General features: G+C 45.2%; 1 protein-coding gene across 1 annotated transcript in view; it reads right to left on the bottom strand.

The window, feature by feature from the left end:
* PKD2 (polycystin 2, transient receptor potential cation channel) overlaps positions 1-18972 on the bottom strand; it is a 47245-nt gene that overhangs the window by 15266 nt on the left and 13007 nt on the right. The window contains exons 3-9 of the mRNA XM_060011958.1: positions 16385-16518; positions 14954-15204; positions 11122-11346; positions 8440-8668; positions 4476-4643; positions 1709-1890; positions 240-360 (exon numbers count right to left, since the gene is read on the bottom strand). Coding sequence (XP_059867941.1) covers positions 240-360; positions 1709-1890; positions 4476-4643; positions 8440-8668; positions 11122-11346; positions 14954-15204; positions 16385-16518 — 1310 coding nt within the window. The remainder of the gene's footprint in view (positions 1-239; positions 361-1708; positions 1891-4475; positions 4644-8439; positions 8669-11121; positions 11347-14953; positions 15205-16384; positions 16519-18972) is intronic.

Raw genomic sequence — 18972 nt, 5'->3', positions numbered from 1 at the left:
TTTTGCACTGAGTACATATATAAATGAAAGATCATGGAAAAAATACTTGGTGAAGACTTAAAACTGTGAATGAATGAGAAGTAAAATAAAATATGTTTCCTAATATCTACGTTTTTTACTATTCCTGAGTCTTTAAAAAATTGATAGGGAATAAAGTGCAAGAGAAAAGAAGAGATGATGATTTATGATGGTGATTCATGAAGTCTAAAGCACCTCGGTATAAACAACAGTGTACATACCAACAGGATGAAGAACATAAAGAACACAAACGTAGTGAAATAGATTGGTCCCAAAACTCGATTAGCTTCCTCCATCTCTGCGAAGTTGACGTCACCCAAAATGATACGGAATTGAGTGAAGCTACAAAAATAAAACAAAGCACAACACCACAGTACGAAAACAAAGCATGTCCAGCATTCTTCTGACGTAACATTTCTTAAGAGATGATTTCATACTTTTGGACCTTTTGTTTTTTAATCAGCGTGGAAAGCTACCAAATAACAGAAACGTGTCAACCCCTTTGGAAAACTCTTGTTACTCATATGAGCAGCTAGAGCCTTCTAGAATCAAAAGAATATGCTTTCGTGCTAACTGTGTTATTTCCGTTTGGTAAAAAGAAAATATATTATTAGATGGCTTATAAAGCAATAGGCTCGAAGAAAGTAAAACGTAATCTGGGTAAAATATAATAACCCTAAACCTTCACAATGGTCACCCTGAGTCTAAGTTTAAAATCTCGTAAGAAAGAAAGATTTTTGAAGGATAGTCAAAATTGTACATGTATGAAGATGCACTATTTCAATGCACTTCGAGTGGGGTTGAGAATTGCTGCACGTTGCCAGATGCTGGGTCTTTATCAGTACAGTTGTTTCCATTCCTGACTTTCATCAGACAGCAACATGAATTAGGGGTCCTCGTGCACAAAGCCCCATTAACTCCTATTATCACGATCATCTTATTTCCTAACTAACTCCTTTCTAGGTGACATGGAGGTCTGAAATGGTTTTTCATAGCCTATTTGAGAACTTTGGAAAAAGACTGAAAATTCCTGTATTGGTTTGAGCTTCTCCTAGAATATTAGAAATACCCTTTTCTTCTTAGAAAATAGGCTGAAGTTTGAAGTTTATGGCAACATTATTTAATAGGAATAAAAGTATAGGCAAAGGTCTCTTAAATGCTACCATCTGCATTTGGTGCTAAGAAGACCTCAGTCTTTGGAACAGAGTTGGCTTACTATAGCTGTTCTTCTATATCTTACTACTTTAGGGCTCTGTCTTAAACATTAATGTTTCAGAAGGTATTGTCATCTTTGCATTGATGGGTCAATGTTTCTGGGAAAGAGAATCAATTCTTTTTTTTTTGTTTTTTTATTTTGTTTTGTTTTTTTGCAGTACACGGGCCTCTCACTGTTGTGGCCTCTCCCGTTGCGGAGCACAGGCTCCGGACACGCAGGCTCAGCGGCCATGGCGCACGGGTCCAGCCACTCCGCGGCATGTGGGATCTTCCCGGACTGGGGCACAAACCCGTGTCCCCTGCATCGGCAGGCGGACTCTCAACCACTGCGCCACCAGGGAAGCCCTAATTCTCATTTTAAACAACTGCTTTTAAGTACTTGGTAGTTAAATAGCCACTGTGAAGATTTCTTTAACCTTGAGAAGGCAGCACTGTCTATGATTAAATTTTTCTTCTTAATTTCATACATACTTACATACACTCTTGGAAAGTACTGAAGTCATCAACCTGAGTGCCAAAGACAAGGTATGCCAACTGAGCGTATGCTAAGAAAATAATGAAGAACATAATTGCAAAGCCAAAGAGGTCTTTGGCACACCGAGACATGGTTGTGGAGAGCTGACTCATGGTCCTGTTAAAGTTGATGAATTTGAAGAGCTGTAAAAGAGAGGGGAGATGAGATACGAGGATGAATGAGTAAACAAACTGCGGTATATACATGTGATGGGTCATTATTCAGCCCTAGGAAGGAAGGAAATTTTGATTCATGCTACAACACGAATGAAACTTGAAAGCACTGTGCTAAGTGAAATAAGCCAGACACGAAAAGACAAATATTGCATGACTCCACTTACGTGAGGTACCTAGAGTAGGGAAATTCACAGAGACAGAAGGAGAGTAGAAGTTACCAGGAGCTGCGGGGAGGGGGAAATGGAGAGTTAGTGTTGAATGGATAAAAAAGTTGCAGCTGGGATGATGAAAAAGTCCTGGACACGCACAGTGGTGATGGTTGCACAACGCGGTGAAGGTACTTAGTGCCACTGAGTTGTACACTTAAAAGTAGTTAAAATGGAAAATTTTGTTATGTATACTTTACAACAGAAAGAAAGAGAGGACAAAGATGACTTGCTTTTTTTCAAATCCAGCCACTTATATTTTCTCATTTATAGTGAAAACAAGTTTAATTATAATTAAAATGACCATTGATATTTTTCTCCTAGAAAGATTAAAACAAAGGAGGAAAAACCCCACAAATGAAAACTAGCTAGATAAATGACAAGGACCTACTGTGTAGCACAGGGAACTATACTCAACATCTTGTAATAACCTATAATGGAAAAGAATCTGAAAAAGAATGTATGTACGTACATAGGTATGTAACTGAATCACTTTGCTGTACACCTGAAACTAACACAACGTTGCAAATTAACTGTACTTCAATAAAAACAAGAAGAGTTAACATAAAAAAACACTAGTTAAGGGACTTCCCTGGCGGTCCAGGGGTTAAGACTTCACCTTCCAATAGAGGGGGTGTGGGTTCGATCCCTGGTCGGGGAGCTAAGATCCCACATGCCTGGCAGCCAAAAAAAACCAAAACATAAAACAGAAGCAATATTGTAACAAATTCAACAAAGACTTTAAAATTGGTCCACGTCAAAAAAAAAAAAAAAAATCTTTAAAAAGAAGACACTAGTTAAAAAAACCTCCAGAAAATACTTATTGTATATTAACAGTCACTTATTGTGCATCAGCTTTGTGTCAGGCATTGGCCAGGGCTTGGAGCGAGGATCTGAACCGGGCTCTATCTGACTGCACAGCCACACGGCGCATTTCTGTAGACAGGCGCAGAGGGTACTGCCCAGGTTCAGCAGCTCGAGCCCAGAGGGCAGGACACACCGCACGGCTCTAGCTAGGAGTCTAGGCGGAAGGAAGTGGGCAGATCCGTTAGAAGCTGAGCTCCAATCTCTGCCTTAAAGAACCTAATGGTTCACAAGGTCTCGGGGGCAAGATATTTACAGGCGAAGCACTAAATGAGACGAACACCCTGAGGCACACGCTGAAAGGAAACCTCTAGAATTGTACTTAAAGACCTCTTATAAAGCGCATCTGGCACAACGAAATGTTTCTGACGGTTGTTATAATCACATTACTTGACACGATTCCTCGTAGTATTTCTATGAGATCTTGATTATTGTTCTGTTTTGTGATAAAGGTACGGCACGTTAGTGATGGTTTCTCTTGAACGAACATGTAACTGAATAAATAGCACGAGAGATACAGGACGAGGTCTAAGCCCTCTGATAAATCTCAGGCCTTCCAGGTGTGAATAACAATTCGGGAAAACAAGTAACTGTTTGGAAAGTACCTTCTAGAACGGTGCTCTTCAACAGAATTTTCTCTGATGATGGAAATGCTCTGTATTTCCGCTATCTAAGACAGTAGCCACTAGCCACATATAGACACCGAACACTGAAAATGCGGCCAGAGTGACTGAGGAACTGAATGTTTAATTGCACATCATTTTAATTAATTTAAATTAAAATCTAAACAGTTACTTGTGGCTGACAGCTCCTATCTGGATGGCGCAATCGTAGAACTTAAGTGGTGACAAGCTGGCAGCTGGCCTCAAAACAATGACATTTCCTCAACCTGCAGAATCGAGGCTCATCGTGTATGAAGTGACCTGAGCTTTCACGCACGAGGAAAGGCACGTGATGCCTTGGGAGAAGAAGGAAATGAGTCGTGAAGGTACTACTCGGAGGACCTGTCTGTCCCAATCTCAGTTCTAGGTAAAGCTTCTCTGGCCTCCACCTGGAAAGGAGGCAATCCTTCCGGAGAACATTTCCAGGGCAGGATCTCTCCCTTTCCTTTCCCCACCCTTCCCCTCCTTTCTCTTAGTTCCTTTTCCTTCACCTGGTTCACCCCACTTACGGTGAAACTTGAACCTGTCTCTGGGTTAGCACAGCCAGGGGCCCCCAGGCCCAGGTGACACTCAAAGGTCTCCTAATGCATTTGTTAAATGAAACCTCCAAAGCCAGGTCTTCCAAGAGTGCAGGTAGCAGGCAGACAGTGAGATGAACGGTCACGTGAGTCCTGCGAGCTGACTTTACTTGTAAACACGGGGCTGGCTGCCTAAACTTGGCCACAGAAACCAATTCAAGTCCTTCAACATTTTGTGTGACTCACGTTAATAAAAAGACGAAAACGATATTAAAGATCTGAACCTGAAATTTATAAATTACCTTAATCCAGACAAAAAATACTATGACAGCAGCTATGTTGTTGAACTGTATTTGCCAGTATGCCAGATTCTCAAAGTTGGGGAAAGCACTTTGATCTTCTAGAAACTGGAGGAGCACCTCCACATTCGATGTTCTGTGTATGTTGATTCCTGCAGCTACCACTGACAGCTGGAAGACAAAAGATTTAGATATTAGTGCAGTGTTCTAGAAATATATAACTCACCTTAAAATGACTAGTTTATCTTCCTTCACAAATGTATTAATTCTAGGGTTCACCATTCTACTCACCCAACGGCATGCATAAATTAAGTCACTCACACGGAGGGGAAGTGTTGAGCACTGCCGTAAAAAAGGAAAAGAATATATTGCTCGCACTTCCTTGGTTAGGAATAGAAACCCAGTGAGCGCACGTGTGCACGCAGGTGCCCGCACACGCGCATGAACACACCCGAGAGATGTCACTTCATTACAAAAGGAAACTCAAACAGGAACGCCTTCTGTTTTGTTCTGCCACCTTCACGTACATCACTTTCCAGCCTTGTGCTTTCCCAGGCCTCGTCTCGCTCTGTTTTTATTTGCGGGGCTTCTTTTTCTCCATCTTCCAGCCATCTATTCTTTCCTTTATTCAACAAACACATGGTGGATATCTGTGTACACAGCACCGTGCGAAGGCTCAAGAGGAACAAATACAGGTGAAAAGTACAAACCTCGTCCTCGAGAAGCTTATACTCTGGTTCAAGAGCAGATAAACACCCAGAGACAAAGAGTACAAAAGCCTTCTAAGAAGCTGGCATCACACCACATAGGGGAAGGGTGAAACAAGACATGTTCAAAGGAGCGCCTGTGACAGGGAAGAATGAGCTTGGTCTTAGATGGCGGGAACGAAGGGCACAGAGGGCTCGACAAGGCTCGCAGTGGGTACATGTGAGCCAAGGGTCCCCCACTTGCTTGCTTCTGTCCTTTAACTCATGACCATACAATTCTTCACATCTGCTTTGGTCCTGGCCTATAAAAATCCGAGGGGAACGCTGGGCCCGCCTCGCACCCATCACCACTGGATTAACGTGTATGTGTGTAAAGAGCTAGGGGTCAGCCATAACCACCGGGCCCCCACATGGACCCCGAGTCCACGGCGTGCGGGCTACGGCAGGTGCCGTGACCTCCGCGGCCCATCTCTCTCTTCTCACGGATGATGGCCGAGGACCACTGCATCAGCCCTTCTTGAGATGCCTGTCTGGTGATTATCAGAGTCAGGGCCTGCCTGTCTGCCAGCCTCGGCTGCAAAAGCCAGCCTCACCACCGTCCTTGTCTTCCCTGTGAAGGGTTCCCACGCTTAGTCTAGTATTTTTTGCACTGGTGGTAGGAATACTTCCCTTGAGCTCTCTGGAATACCCTGGTAAGTGTTTTTCTGCATGGACTTCACTGAGAAAAAAGGGCTGACTGACTGAATCTCAAAATAACCCTTTACCAACTCTCACTAGGTACCCTTTGTTTTTGCTCTGCCCAGGGAAAGTGTTTATAAAAATATGGAATATGGGGTCATCTATACAATGCCATAGAAATACACTAAATTTCCTGAGCCTCTTCCTTCAAAATAGAGAATGAGAGAGAAGCAGAGAGGAAAGAGGTTCGGTGGGCATTCGGGTCGTTACGTGGCTCTGAGTTTTCTTGGAGATTTTCATCTCTTATCTACAAAAGAACTTTCTTCCTTTGGCATAAGCTTCACGGAAAGCGTGCCCTATTTCTAAAGGGTCAGAGAAGGTTTCAGAGGAGAAGTAGGATTCCAGTAGCCGTTCCTTGTTCTCATAAAAGCACACTGCCTGAACTGTTGTCTTGTCAGCATTGAGAGTTAAAAAAAATAAGAGCACAGGGAAGCAAGTTTTCAAAGAAACATTTGCAAAATTCTGCAGTTGCTTAGCCAAGAAACTATCCTCACTTTCCATGATGTCATCAGCTATTTTTCCAGCGGTCTCCAAGGTGGGTACGAGGCAATTCACTGGGGTGTGAGATGAAAACATTAAAACGTATAGGCAGGTGATAAGAAAGTGTTAGAATTCTACTTGTATTTATTTTTATCCAAATATTTCAAATTCTATGCTGTGTATGTTTTTACAAATGTAATTACACCACTACACACACACACACACACACACACACACACACACACTTTATAAATAAAAATACACTAGGGTGTGGCACTTCACTGATATGTTACATAATCAAAAAGCTGAATGCCGCGGACTAGTCCTTTGCTCACACTGAAGGTATTTGGGTAAAAATAAAAAGAAAACATTAATTAGCATAATATCACACCCACTTTTTTACCATTATTCTCAATGACAGAAACATAAACGTATCCACGTAAACTAAAAGAGCAAAGTTTGCATCCTTAGGGCTCCAAATAATAATTGTTTTCCAGAACGATTTTCAGTGTATATGAACAGCACTCTGCCATCGTGCAGTACAGAAATATTTTGAAAAATTATTTCCCGTATCATCGCCTTTCCTGCCTCCTTAAGTACGGAAATTCTTTTGTAATTCTGTTCATTATTAGTATGTTGAGAATTTGGGAATCAAGAGTTCAGCTGCAGGAATTGTGATGTTACACAGCCATCGTGAAAGAAGGGGTGCACTTCTAACTGCATCAGGATCAGATGGGTTCCATGCTGTATCCTACAGGAACGTGTATTTTATGTAAAAGTGATTTCTGAAGTACACATGTATGTGGCGTGAGGGCGGTGGCAGAGTGGCTAAGAGGGTTATCGTGAGGACTAAATGAACGTGCCGTAGAGGAAGAGCACGAGGAACTGTGCCTAGCACAGACAGCTTCTAAGTGTTAGCAATTACTGTTATTATTGCTCCTATTAATACCATTATCGCCACGCAATGCACACATATAGCTTGTTTATGTCTTAAGTCTCCTTTTACTTACATATGAATAACATTTTTTCTATATTTAATAGCATATTAAAATACATTAAGTGACATACTTTCTATATATTCCCAACTAACTCTAGTGATGATTTGATAATGACTTGATGTAAATGCTTCCCAAAGCCAAATGAACTTTTGGTTGGGGAGGAACAACACTGGTTAAGAAGCAGGATAACAGAAGGGAGAATGCTAACAGGATAACGCATCACTGACTAAGATTTCAGAGGCGCAGCTCTGTCGCTGCACAGTGGAAAGGATGGACTTTTAAGCACGTAACCATTAAGCATGTTGTTATATGCTCTAATGTGTAACAGACTAGCAGAAGATTACGTGTTATTGCTGAAGGGAGAAAAGCTTGCAAAAATACATCTTACACTAAGGCCTCTGGAAGGAAGTGATTAAGATGATGCTGAAGAGAAACCGTCTTGAACAAGTGTTGGAATTTGTAACAGAGTCACGGGCAGGCAAGGGCTCCACAAGGGGTCCCAGTCTTAACTCAACCATAACTCTGCCTTACGGTTTCCTGCACCTCCTACAGAAAACGCTGATGGCCATCATTTACATTTTGTACACTGTGGACTATCTGCAGGACATTTGAACCTGCAGGGAGGTTTTCTCTGCCACCTCCAAAGCTTCCTGGATGTTTCTTTATGCCGTAACTTTACACATGTGCAGAAACATATAAACTGATTTTTGCTGTAGCTGAAGAAAAATATTAGCCAAAGCAGAATAAACAAGATTGCTTTCTCCCCACATCTCGTGTGGCGTGCCAAAGCCAAACACGAACTACTATCCCATTCTTGTTATTAGTGTGGCCAAGTGAGAGCTTACTGTAAGTGCCTCTCCACTTCCATACGCAGAAGGGTCACTCATGCGACGTGAGAAGGTTAGTAACAGTGACGCTGATATTACAGAGGAGAACCTTTAGATTCTCCTTCGGGAAGGTCAAGACGCACAGCATTGAGGGGAGCGAAGACTCTAACGCATTTTTATAACAGGGTAGGGGATTTGGTGTTGTTCTCAAACCTACCACAATGATCACAACATCCAGACAATTCCAGAAACTCCGGAAATAGTGCAGCTTGTGAATGCGAATTTCCAGTATCTCTTCCACCACGTAGTAAAGGATAAAGAAACAAAAGATAATCTCACAGGCTGCCAGGAAGAAATCGAACGTCGTGACGTATCGGATCAGCTTCACAGGCTGAAACCGCCAAGACGGAATCACACCGCCTGTTGCCGGGAATTCGACCAGTAACCTGCGTTGCAATAAGAGCAGTTAACACGACGAACAACGTCAACAGTAACAACAACACAGGGATGCAGCCGGGAAAAAACATCGTCCATTCTGTCCCTGCTCTGAATAAAACTGAGACCACACGTCACTCCAAACCAGTGGCAAAATGTTTTTTATCACGGCCGGGAACTCCATCCTTGTAGAATTTTGTGTTACAAAAAGAACAAGCCTTCCCAAGGCCTCCCAGACCAAAGAGGTTATTCGTCCTCAGTCTCCCATTTACGCTTCTGGTATTGAGACCACTCAAAATGCTATACGCTTATTTTTAAATGTAGAAGTTAATCAACAAACAAGACTTTATAGGACTTTGATTAAATGCAAGTCCTTCAACTGGGTAATCAAGAACGTAAGAAATATATGTCATCACTCAAGACACGTATGGCCTGCTTGAGAAGCAGGATGTCTCTTTCATATACATGTAAGGACAGGGAATGAGTTTCTCATTCATGCATTTGGTGACACCTAACCAGAATCAAATAATTTGCCTACGGGGACCATTTTGCTATCGGAACTGCTCAGAGCCTTATAGTGGATTGGTGCCCAGTAAATGCCTGACCGTCTGCAACACTGACATACGCTCTTACGTTCACAGCGATGGCACTGATCTTTAGTGCTTTCTAATAACTGAAGTGAAGATGCTTCTTGCCAAATTCCCCTTTGTAGGTGTCACACTGAGAAGGTTAAACGATTCACTTAATGGTACAATTTCCCTTCGCACTAGAAACAGACTCTCTAGATCCTTAACTTGAAGGCTTTTAAAAGATCTCCAGTCAGCAATCAGGTGTAACCATCTCTCCCGTTACAGGATGGACAGGACAGGTGGCCACTCCTAGAACCTAAGTATCTAGGGCTCAAGCATGAGCAATAATAGGCAAGGACTATAGCAAATGAGAATTGGTCAAAGCTGTGTGAAACATCTTCCTTCCCTGGCACTGTCAACCTCCTGTTTTCTTCCTATTCAATACGCTGGAGCGTAGGGGTGAGAACCAGAAACTCAGGAGGGCAATACTGAGACAAAGAGCCTTGTGGCAGCCTCAGTGTGAACTCACAAGGGCAGGAAGTGGCCTCTGTGTGCTGAGTCATCTCTCTCTGCCTGTTCTGGTCCTGCATCGTCAACCCCTCCAGAAACTGAGACAACAATGTAGAGAAATGAAGCAACCGCCTTGACAATATTCACTCTTAAAAGTATGGGGGGGAAGTGGGAGACATACTCATTTGTACCTTCTATAAATAGATATTTCCTTAAACGTCAGTCAGAGTTGCCTGCCTGCGTGTATCCTCTTTCTGTGCTCACTGGAATTATTAGCAGAAGTTCAACAATAATTGCAATAGATTTTCATTCATTTCTAGTCATAACTATTACTTGATTTAATGTGATATTGTTTTCTGCAAAAGTTATTAGATATAAAGACTGGGAAAATCCAACTGGCTATGTAAAGCACAGCTGAGTTTAGCCTCAAAAGTAATCACAGAGTAAGGCTATTATGAGAATGCAGCCTTCTTATTTGGTGGGTAAATATATGTGCAAGTGATTCACGTCAGCAACGTCTGCATGTTGCTGCCACATTCACTAGGAGGATTAAAGCGGGTGAAGCCTGGACCCCCCTTGCCTTGTTCTCCGTGTTTTATAGCACCTATTACCTTCTAACATGCTATCTAATTAATTTGTTTCCTTTGCTTATTGTTTATCATCTAACATCTCCTCCTGGTTGAATGTGAGCTCTACAAGGGCAGAGATCTTTCTGATGCATCCCAAGAGCCTTGAACAGTGCCTGGCACATATTAAGTGCCCAATAAATGTTTGCTGAATGAATGAACGAACAAGAGGTCCCAGACAAGCCGGTGGGATCTCTGTCGGTTTCCTCACTGTCACCAGAATGGTCATGATGACAAACATCACAGAATCTGCAGAAGGAACTTTACGTGCCTTTGGTAATTCTTGAGTGTAAGCAGGTACCGGGGCACCCTACTGAGCACAGGCGTAGCCCCTGACTACTGTGCTCATGTTCTAATCGCGTGCGCATCATCGGAGAATGGGAAACTCAGGGAAATGAGTCAAGATACGATGCCTGGGGGCCCTGGTAGCAGAGCATGGAGCAATGATCACCCTCGTGATGGGAAAGGCTTGATGTCAGCAAAACACGGTGCTTTGTCTGGGACGGTTCCAGCCTTGGGATGAACTTGGACCAGACTTAAGCTTCTTCCTAACTCATAACATCCCCGGATCCTAACTCCCTTCCTCCAGAAACCCCTATCCCAGTAAGCTTTTTGGTTTTCACCCCTCCTTGCTGTCAGCTCTGATCCTTGAAACTCTCATTTAGCCAACTGCAGGCAATGATTTTCTGGTCTAACTCCAGACTAGGACGTATATACAAACACACGGAAGTGGGAGGCGTGGGTGCCCTTTATACACACCTGATCACACAGAACAGATTGATGTTGGCATTGTACACTGAAAAGTCAATAAAAGTTGCCCGGGTTCCCCGGTCCAGCCAGCCGTTTTTCTTGAGGTTAGCAATCTGAGCGGCTGTCTCCTCTCTTGTTCTTGACAGATCCAGGTAATAACCAGCTCCGCTGTAAGTTGCGATCATTCCCCAGTGGCTGCTCCCATTCAAGTCTTTTTCACTTGTGTAGATCCAACTAATTCAAAGACAAAACGAGCAGGTGAAAATCAGTGGAACACCCGGGGCAACTACGAAGACAGCGTACGTAACAAATAACGGTGAGTCCCATCGAGCTGGGGGATGTGCTTGCCACGGTGCTTTGTGTTTTCTGACATCATCCTCATATAGCTATTATGCCCATTTTAGGAATAAGGGCCCTGAGGCTTAGTGAGGCCAAGTCAGCCTCAGATCTTTTGAAGGTAGAGTCAGGAACCCACCCCAGGACAGTCTGCCTTCAGAGGCCTGTGCTGTTAGCCCTCAGTTTATATGGTTGCCTTTCAGGGTGACTTACTTAGGGACTAGCTGACCCTAGGCCCCCCAAAAATTGCAGCCAAAAGAGGTACGAGTTCATCAAGTGCCACGGTCAGCAGCTCAACTAAATAAGACTCCACACGGCATTTGGGAGCTTAACCCACAAACGTTTACAGGCTCTCAGGAACCAGATGCGTCTCTGGTATTAATAAGGATGGAAAGATGAACTAAGATCCTTTCTCTCCCCAATTTATAATAAGTGGGGAGAGGAAAGTTGTAATTAAACACCGAAAATACAAGGTAGGTGATAAGAAGAACCAAAAAAGAATCATAGAAAAATTGCTCGGGCCAAGCAGAGGGAAGCTAGGCTTCTTTGGAGGTTCAGCGATGATGGGAAAGGTGAACCAGAGAAGGCTTTGGAAGAAGCCACGTTGAACCTAGGCTGTGAAAGGTAAGCAGGATTCAGACGTAGGCAGGTGGATGGGGAGGGTGTTTTTAAGCCTGAGCCAGGCGGGGCCGGAGACGTACAAGGCATCCGCCAGTAGTTTGGTTTGGCGCCCATATGATGAAGGAGAGAAGGCTGAAAGGTGGACTCTGGTCAGATGGTGCGGGGGCAGGCGTGAAGGGGTCACCGAAGGGAAGGTCTCTGGGAGGCACAGAACAGGGTTACCTGGAGTGGTGAGGAAAGAGAGAGGACGCATGTGTGGAAGAGAGTTAACACAGTGGGTCCGAGACCGCCTCTCCTTAAAGCATCCAGGTTGGACTCGGCTGGCATCTGGAATTTCAGTGATAAACGGCTCCCTACACTGATATGAAACTTCCTCTGACCAGAAGGAGAGGCTCACAGTGCCTAGGCTTCTGTACAAACAAGGTGGCTCATGCCCACGCCTGCCTCCCTTCTGGGAGTCTGAGATTTGGGGATGTGCTGGCCAGAGCCTGCCTATGTAACCAGCACCCAGAAACACATGGGAGGCGCCAAGTCTCTGCTGAGCTTCTCGGACAATGCTTCCTACATGTTGTGACAACTCGTCACTGGAGGAAGACGCGTGTCTTGTGTGGCTCCACTGGGAGAGGACCTTTACAACCCGGCACCTGGTTCCCTGCAGACTTTGCCCCACGAGCCTGTCCCTTCCGCTGTTTTTGCGTATTTCCTTTCACTGTAGTAAAGCTCGGCCATGAATATATGCTGAATCCGGGGAGCCCTTCCACAGAATCGCTGAACTCCGTGAGGCTGGTCCCAGGGACCCCGACATGGCTGAGTCAGCTGTCCTTGCAAGAACCGATGAGGCCTGAACTAGAGCAGTGAGCTGGGAAGGACAAGGGAGGGCCGAGACAGGGCCACGGAGGTGACTGTCAACAGAGCCTGGCACTGATCTGGAAGCTGGGGCAAGGGAGAGGGGGCTTCTGAAGAAAGACTCCAGTCTCTTTTTGGGTAATGCGAAGATGGTGGTGCCGTGAACAGGAGGAAGGACACATTCGACAAGAAAGTGATGAGTTCCGGGACTTCCCTGGGGGTCCCGTGGCTAAGACTCCGCGCTTCCAATGCAGGGGGCCCGGGTTCGATCCCTGGTCAGGGAACTAGATCCCACATGCCTCAACTAAGAGTTCGCATGCCGCAACTAATGATCCTGCACGTGGCAACAAAGATCCCGCGTGCTGCAACTAAGACCTGTCGCAGCAAAAAAAAAAAAAAAAGACTCCGCGCTCCCAATGCAGGGGGCACGGGTTCGATCCCTGGTTGGGGAAACTAAGATCCCGCATGCCGCACGGCATGGCCAAAACTAAACAAACAAACAAATAAATAAATAATGAATGATAAAAAGTGACGAGCTCAGTTTGGGGCATACTGAATTATCGGAGCTGGTGGGACATACAGGTAGCATACACACTCATCTTCTATCAGACTCTGGCAGGACCTGGGGTGGTTTAAATACACACAAGAAGGATCCCTTCAGTAGCCTACCCTGTAGTGAAAATCACTTATAAGCGTCTTGGATGTTCTAGGCACTGTTCAAAGCTCTGGAAATACAGCAGTGAACAAAACAGAGTCCCTGCCCTCAAGAAGCTTGAATTCTGACGGGGAACTGAGGGCAGCAGGCAGCCACTCTAGCAACGTAATTAATATGGAAGCAGCAACGTGGCGTCATAAAAGAAACATGGGTTTTGGAGTCAAGCTGGTCCCATTTACTAGCGGTGATGTGTTTTCATCTATAAAATGGAGCTGATACCTATTTCAGAGTTGTTCTGTGAAAAGTAGATGAGATAATGCATGAATTCACTTCTTAGACAGCGTCTAGCATGGAACAGAGGCTGCATGAATCTCTCTTACCAATGGCATGAGATGAGATAAAATATTAGACAAGGTACCATAAGTTCAAGTGCAAACTTATGCTTTGCAGGAACTGGAAAAAGGAGCATTAGTGAGCAAAATCACTATCACAACCTGGAAAACATGTCTTTTGAGATTCAGTCTTTTTACTCTAAATCTTCGGATGTTTAGTAAGTTTGTTCCTTATGGGTCCAGGTACTAAAGAGGGTGTGTACTGGACGACAGACGAAGAATCTGGTTATGGAAAAGGTGTTCGTCCTCATTGCGTATTAACTAATCTGAATTCTGGTGTCTCAGTTCTCAAGAAAGGGATCTAGATGAACTGAAAGAATTAGTTTAGTGAAACTTAGAAGACAATTCTATCCACAGTGACTCACCCAGGACCCGTGCCCCAAGATGTCCACCTTGGGACAACCTGAGAACTCTTCTCACTTTTTGTAATAATTCTAGAAATAAGGACTGTCCTCCCTTAATACACAGGATGTTTTAAGTATGTTGACAAAGAGCACCCAAAATCCCTGCAAATACGCACAATGCAGACACGTACTCAAAATCAAAAACACACATTTGAGAAGGACAGCCTTTAAACCAGACAGAAGAACTGCCTCATGAGCTTATGATACACTTTAAGTAATTGTAGTGTGAACACAAATTTATTTCTAAGAGCTAATACAAAAGAATTTCTGTACCAGAAACCTTCCTAGTAACAACCTGGTGAACCATGTTACTGGATTTATAAAAATAGGATCCAGGCACCTTAAAAGAAACCCCTGAAGGTGAAGGTAGCTTCTTTCCTGTGGGGATATGCTCAGCCATTTAGCCTTCTGAAAAATAAGTATGCAGAAGCTGAAAGGGGGTAAAAAGTACAGAAAACTTGAGAAGCCAAAGTTTGGCCACGGCCTTAAATACAGGCATTGAAGGCATCTTCTCCTTGGTGAAGGGGTTAGAGAACGAATGAATGAATGTCCGTGACAGCCCAGGGCCCCGAGCCACAGACACTTACGCGGTTCCATTTCTCGGACCGAATGGAGCCCTGTCTTCACTGCTGACAGAGTAGACATCATAGCACTCTTTAATCTCATCTCTCAAGTCCAGGGGGATGGAACAGGATCCGTTTCTGACTCTGAGTTGCCGTATACGTGGTACCCCTAAGAGTAGGTTCTCGTAGTAGATGAAGCTTCGGTCGTCGCCTTCCGTTCTGTTGCTGGGTTGCATCTTCCAGTAGAGCCCGTCCAACAAAGCGCCTTCTGCAAACTGAAAGCAAAGGCACCATTTTTGAAAAACTCTCAGCTCAGAGGCTGCCTTACTCCTTCCTGGGATGTTTGTGTGACCAACAGTTTGGCAACTCTGTGAACAGGGTAGAGTGACAAGGGTGGGTTTTGTTGTCAGAGAGGCTGGACCCTGCTCCAGTCCTGCTCCGTCATCTCCTTGCTGGCTGTGAGGCCTCGAGCGTCTGTAATGCCTATCTTTTGTATGGTGGCTACACCTGGCACAGAATGGGCACTTCATACGTGGCGACTCTTGACTTCTACTCCAGGACTAAAGGCTGGGGAGAGGGTGCAGTTTGCAACGCATCCGTAACCATGATCAATTCCACTTTCCCTTATTACAACAGCATCTCACATAATCATGGTTCACCATCACTGGAGAGGAAAAGATGATAGTTTTGAAAACCAGTCTGCTATCTGATGGACCTTTTAATTGTCTGGATTATTTTGTCATAGGGTGAATGAACTCTCTCACTTCTCATCCCCCCCCTCCTTCCCTCCATTTTTAGAGTGTGGCATTCATTATCACAGAACTGTATACATGTGAGAAGTTTCTCATTAGTTTGCCTGTAGGAAAGACAGACCCAGCCATTTCTCAGTGTGTTATCCTTATCAGACAATCAACAGAGATGGAGTGATTTGCCCCCTTGAGGTGGAAAAGATTCATATTATACAAGTGTGGTTTTGGATGTCAAGTATTTTTAGGCATTATTTAGTATATTTAGGTTCTTGTGACCCAGTTCCTCTATCTTTAAAATCAACAGCTCTGACCCCAGGGTTTACTAAGAATTTTAGCCAGTATTTCCCCAGAAGGAAGTAATCATTTCCTTTCCAATTTCCCTCCCCATTCTCTTAGATTCTGAACACATCTCCCAGATCAGTTTCGTATTTTTCCTGTGGTATCCCTCATTGCTTATCCTCTAACACTAATGTTGGAATTTGTGACAAGTTGGGGAGGGCTGGGTTGAATTTTACATTAGAGATCTTTGAAAGAATGTGCCTGCCTTGTATCAGGCTCGGTTCTGGGGTACATTCCAACACCAGCAAAGAGACAAAAACAAAAAACGAAGCAAGACAACACAATGAAATTCCGCCCCCGTGGGCCTGAACTGAATTTACGAAGCTAAATGGACAATTTTCAAGAGCAAGAGGTCATCTGCAAATACCTTCCAGAAGTCTTCCACTGAAGAAAGAGTTTTAAAGTTAGTTTTCTCCGTTTTGGACACCGGGGTGTCCAGGAAGAGCTGGGACATGATCCGGGTATAGTAGTACACACTGGAGCTCATCATCCCATAGGTCACTGGAAGACAGAAAGGGCCAAATGAACTCTGCCAGGGATCCTGCACACGCACTCACACGATCCCGGCGGACGGGCAGACAGCCATCCCGCCTCCCTTCCCTGCATCGTTGTTCCAGGATCCCTCCCCAGCTCTCTGGCTTATACAAGAAATGAATTAACACTGGCTTCCATGAAACAAAACTGGCTTACCACTGAGCACCGGATTAAGATCAGGTGCCCCCTCCTTGACACTTGGGACCTCCAAGACGCCCTTCGACTTCGCCTCCCACCACGTCCCGGAGCACCCTCCCTGCCCGAGAGCCCTACGCCCCAGCAGACGCCACGCCGAGCCCCACGTTCTCCAGCTGTGCGCCTGCCGCCCCCTCTGCCTACGACGGCGTGGGCAGCCCACTCTCGTCTTGTTCCCACATCAACTCCCCATTCTCGTGTGCCCTGCTCTGCACCCTGAGGCTGACCGCTGCAGACCGACTGGACTCCCCTGTCTTCTGGTTTCCGGTGCATTCAGCCCACAGGAGGCCACACAGGAGACCTGACGGCCCGAGGAGAGAGAGAGCTGGGTTTGTTCTCCCTGCTCCCACGCCCTCACTGCCTGGGTGCAGTTTGCTGGGGACCCTCTAACGGTGGCCACCGCTGCTGGGGGCATCTCTTCTCCCCCAGCCACACCAGGTTCACACCACGCCATTCCCTGCCCTTGTCCCTCCAGGCCCGGAGGTGGGAACCTTGCCCAAGAGCCTCGTGTCCCCTCGTTGGCTCCTATAACCCTGCCACCACACCTCTGTAAACGGTCCTTTCGCTGAACTCCCACAATTGCCGCTGTGAGTCTCCCATCTCTTTCCTTCTGGGATGCTGACTAACAGACCCATCTGCCTCCCAGCCACCTACCAGCTGTTGCGTGGCACACTCTAAACTCAAGCCACACCCCTGACGTGAAGACCTGCCGATCTTACCAGCCCATTCTGAATGGTCCCGGAGAAAGGTGGGGCGATCGCGTACAGGCTCAGCAGGTCACAGGAGATCAGGCTTTGAGTCTGGGTCATGCCTCTTACTTGCTGTATGAGCTGTACAAGTTGCTCAGACTCTCTAAGCTTTAGTTGCCTCTTCTGTAAGGAGTAATTAGCTATCTCATGGGAGTTTTTGGTGTTTAAAAAAATATATAACTAAATGGGACTTCCCTAGTGGTTCAGTGGTTAAGAATCCACCTTCCAACGCAGGGGAGGCAGGTTCGAACCCTGGTCGGGGAACTAAGATCCCACATGCCGCGGGGCAACGAAGCCCGCACGCTGCAACTACTGAGCCCGCGTGCTCCGGAACCTGTGTGCCACAACTAGAGAGCCCGTGTGCCACAAAGCAGAGCCCACACACCGCAACAAAGACCCAGCACAGCCAAAATTAAAAATAAATAAAGGGAAAGAAGAGGCAGAACATCATTTCTTAAAAAAAAAACAAAACTAAAAATTATCCAATACAGTGGCTGACACTTAAATGTCCAATAATGGTGGTTCTTCCTCCTTAACCAGATCGCTACAACGTTATCTATTAAAAATTTCAGCACTTTAACGAGTGCTGTCTTATGCCGAACTCTAATGATTGCAGGTATCATACGCTTTGATACCTACAATTAGATGACAAAACACTTCAAGAGGAAGGAAATACTTCCTTTTATGCTTCTTTTGACCACAGAGGTTTTATAGGTCTTTCGACCACAGTTCTCAACACCCAGCAAGCAATGACTACTTAGCTGATTCTGTAATAATCTTCAGGCAGCATACAATGCATTTTAAAACCTCATAATAAGTGATTTGGGGATTACATCTTTCCTTCACCTAGTCCCCTTCCCTACCCAAACATCACAGAGAATTAAGATTAAAAGAGAGGAGTGGATAATAGTGATCCAAACACAAGCGTGTCTGCGAGGCATCTCGAGCAGTCAGTCAGTGAAGCAATAAACACACACGACCACGTGGCTCGTGTGCCGCATCTGGAGGGGAAGGGACCTCTTCCAGTCCTCACAGTTAGGTTCCATCACCTGTCATCCTATGACCCACTAATTAGGACAACACTCCTCTTCCAGTGTTACATAACCTGTCACCTCTTAAGACTGCATCGGACTGGAGTTCAGGGTTTGGACTTTTAATCCATTGATGGGACAAGGTGTTACACATGAAGATGCGCAAGATGTGATCTCTGGGGCTTCCCTGGTGGCGCAGTGGTTGAGAGTCCGCCTGCCGATGCAGGGGACGCGGGTTCGTGCCCCGGTCTGGGAAGATCCCACATGCCGCGGAGCAGCTGGGCCCGTGAGCCATGGCCGCTGAGCCTGCGCGTCCGGAGCCTGTGCTCCGCAGCGGGAGAGGGCGCAACAGTGAGAGGCCCGTGGACCGCAAAAAAAAAAAAAAAAAAAAAAAAAAAAGATGTGATCTCTGTCCTCAAGAAGAGGTGCTCACGGTGTCCCCAGGG

This window comes from Delphinus delphis, chromosome 5, assembly GCF_949987515.2.
Source record: "Delphinus delphis chromosome 5, mDelDel1.2, whole genome shotgun sequence".
NCBI lineage: Eukaryota > Metazoa > Chordata > Mammalia > Artiodactyla > Delphinidae > Delphinus > Delphinus delphis.
This window is presented reverse-complemented; position numbering and strand designations above follow the sequence as displayed.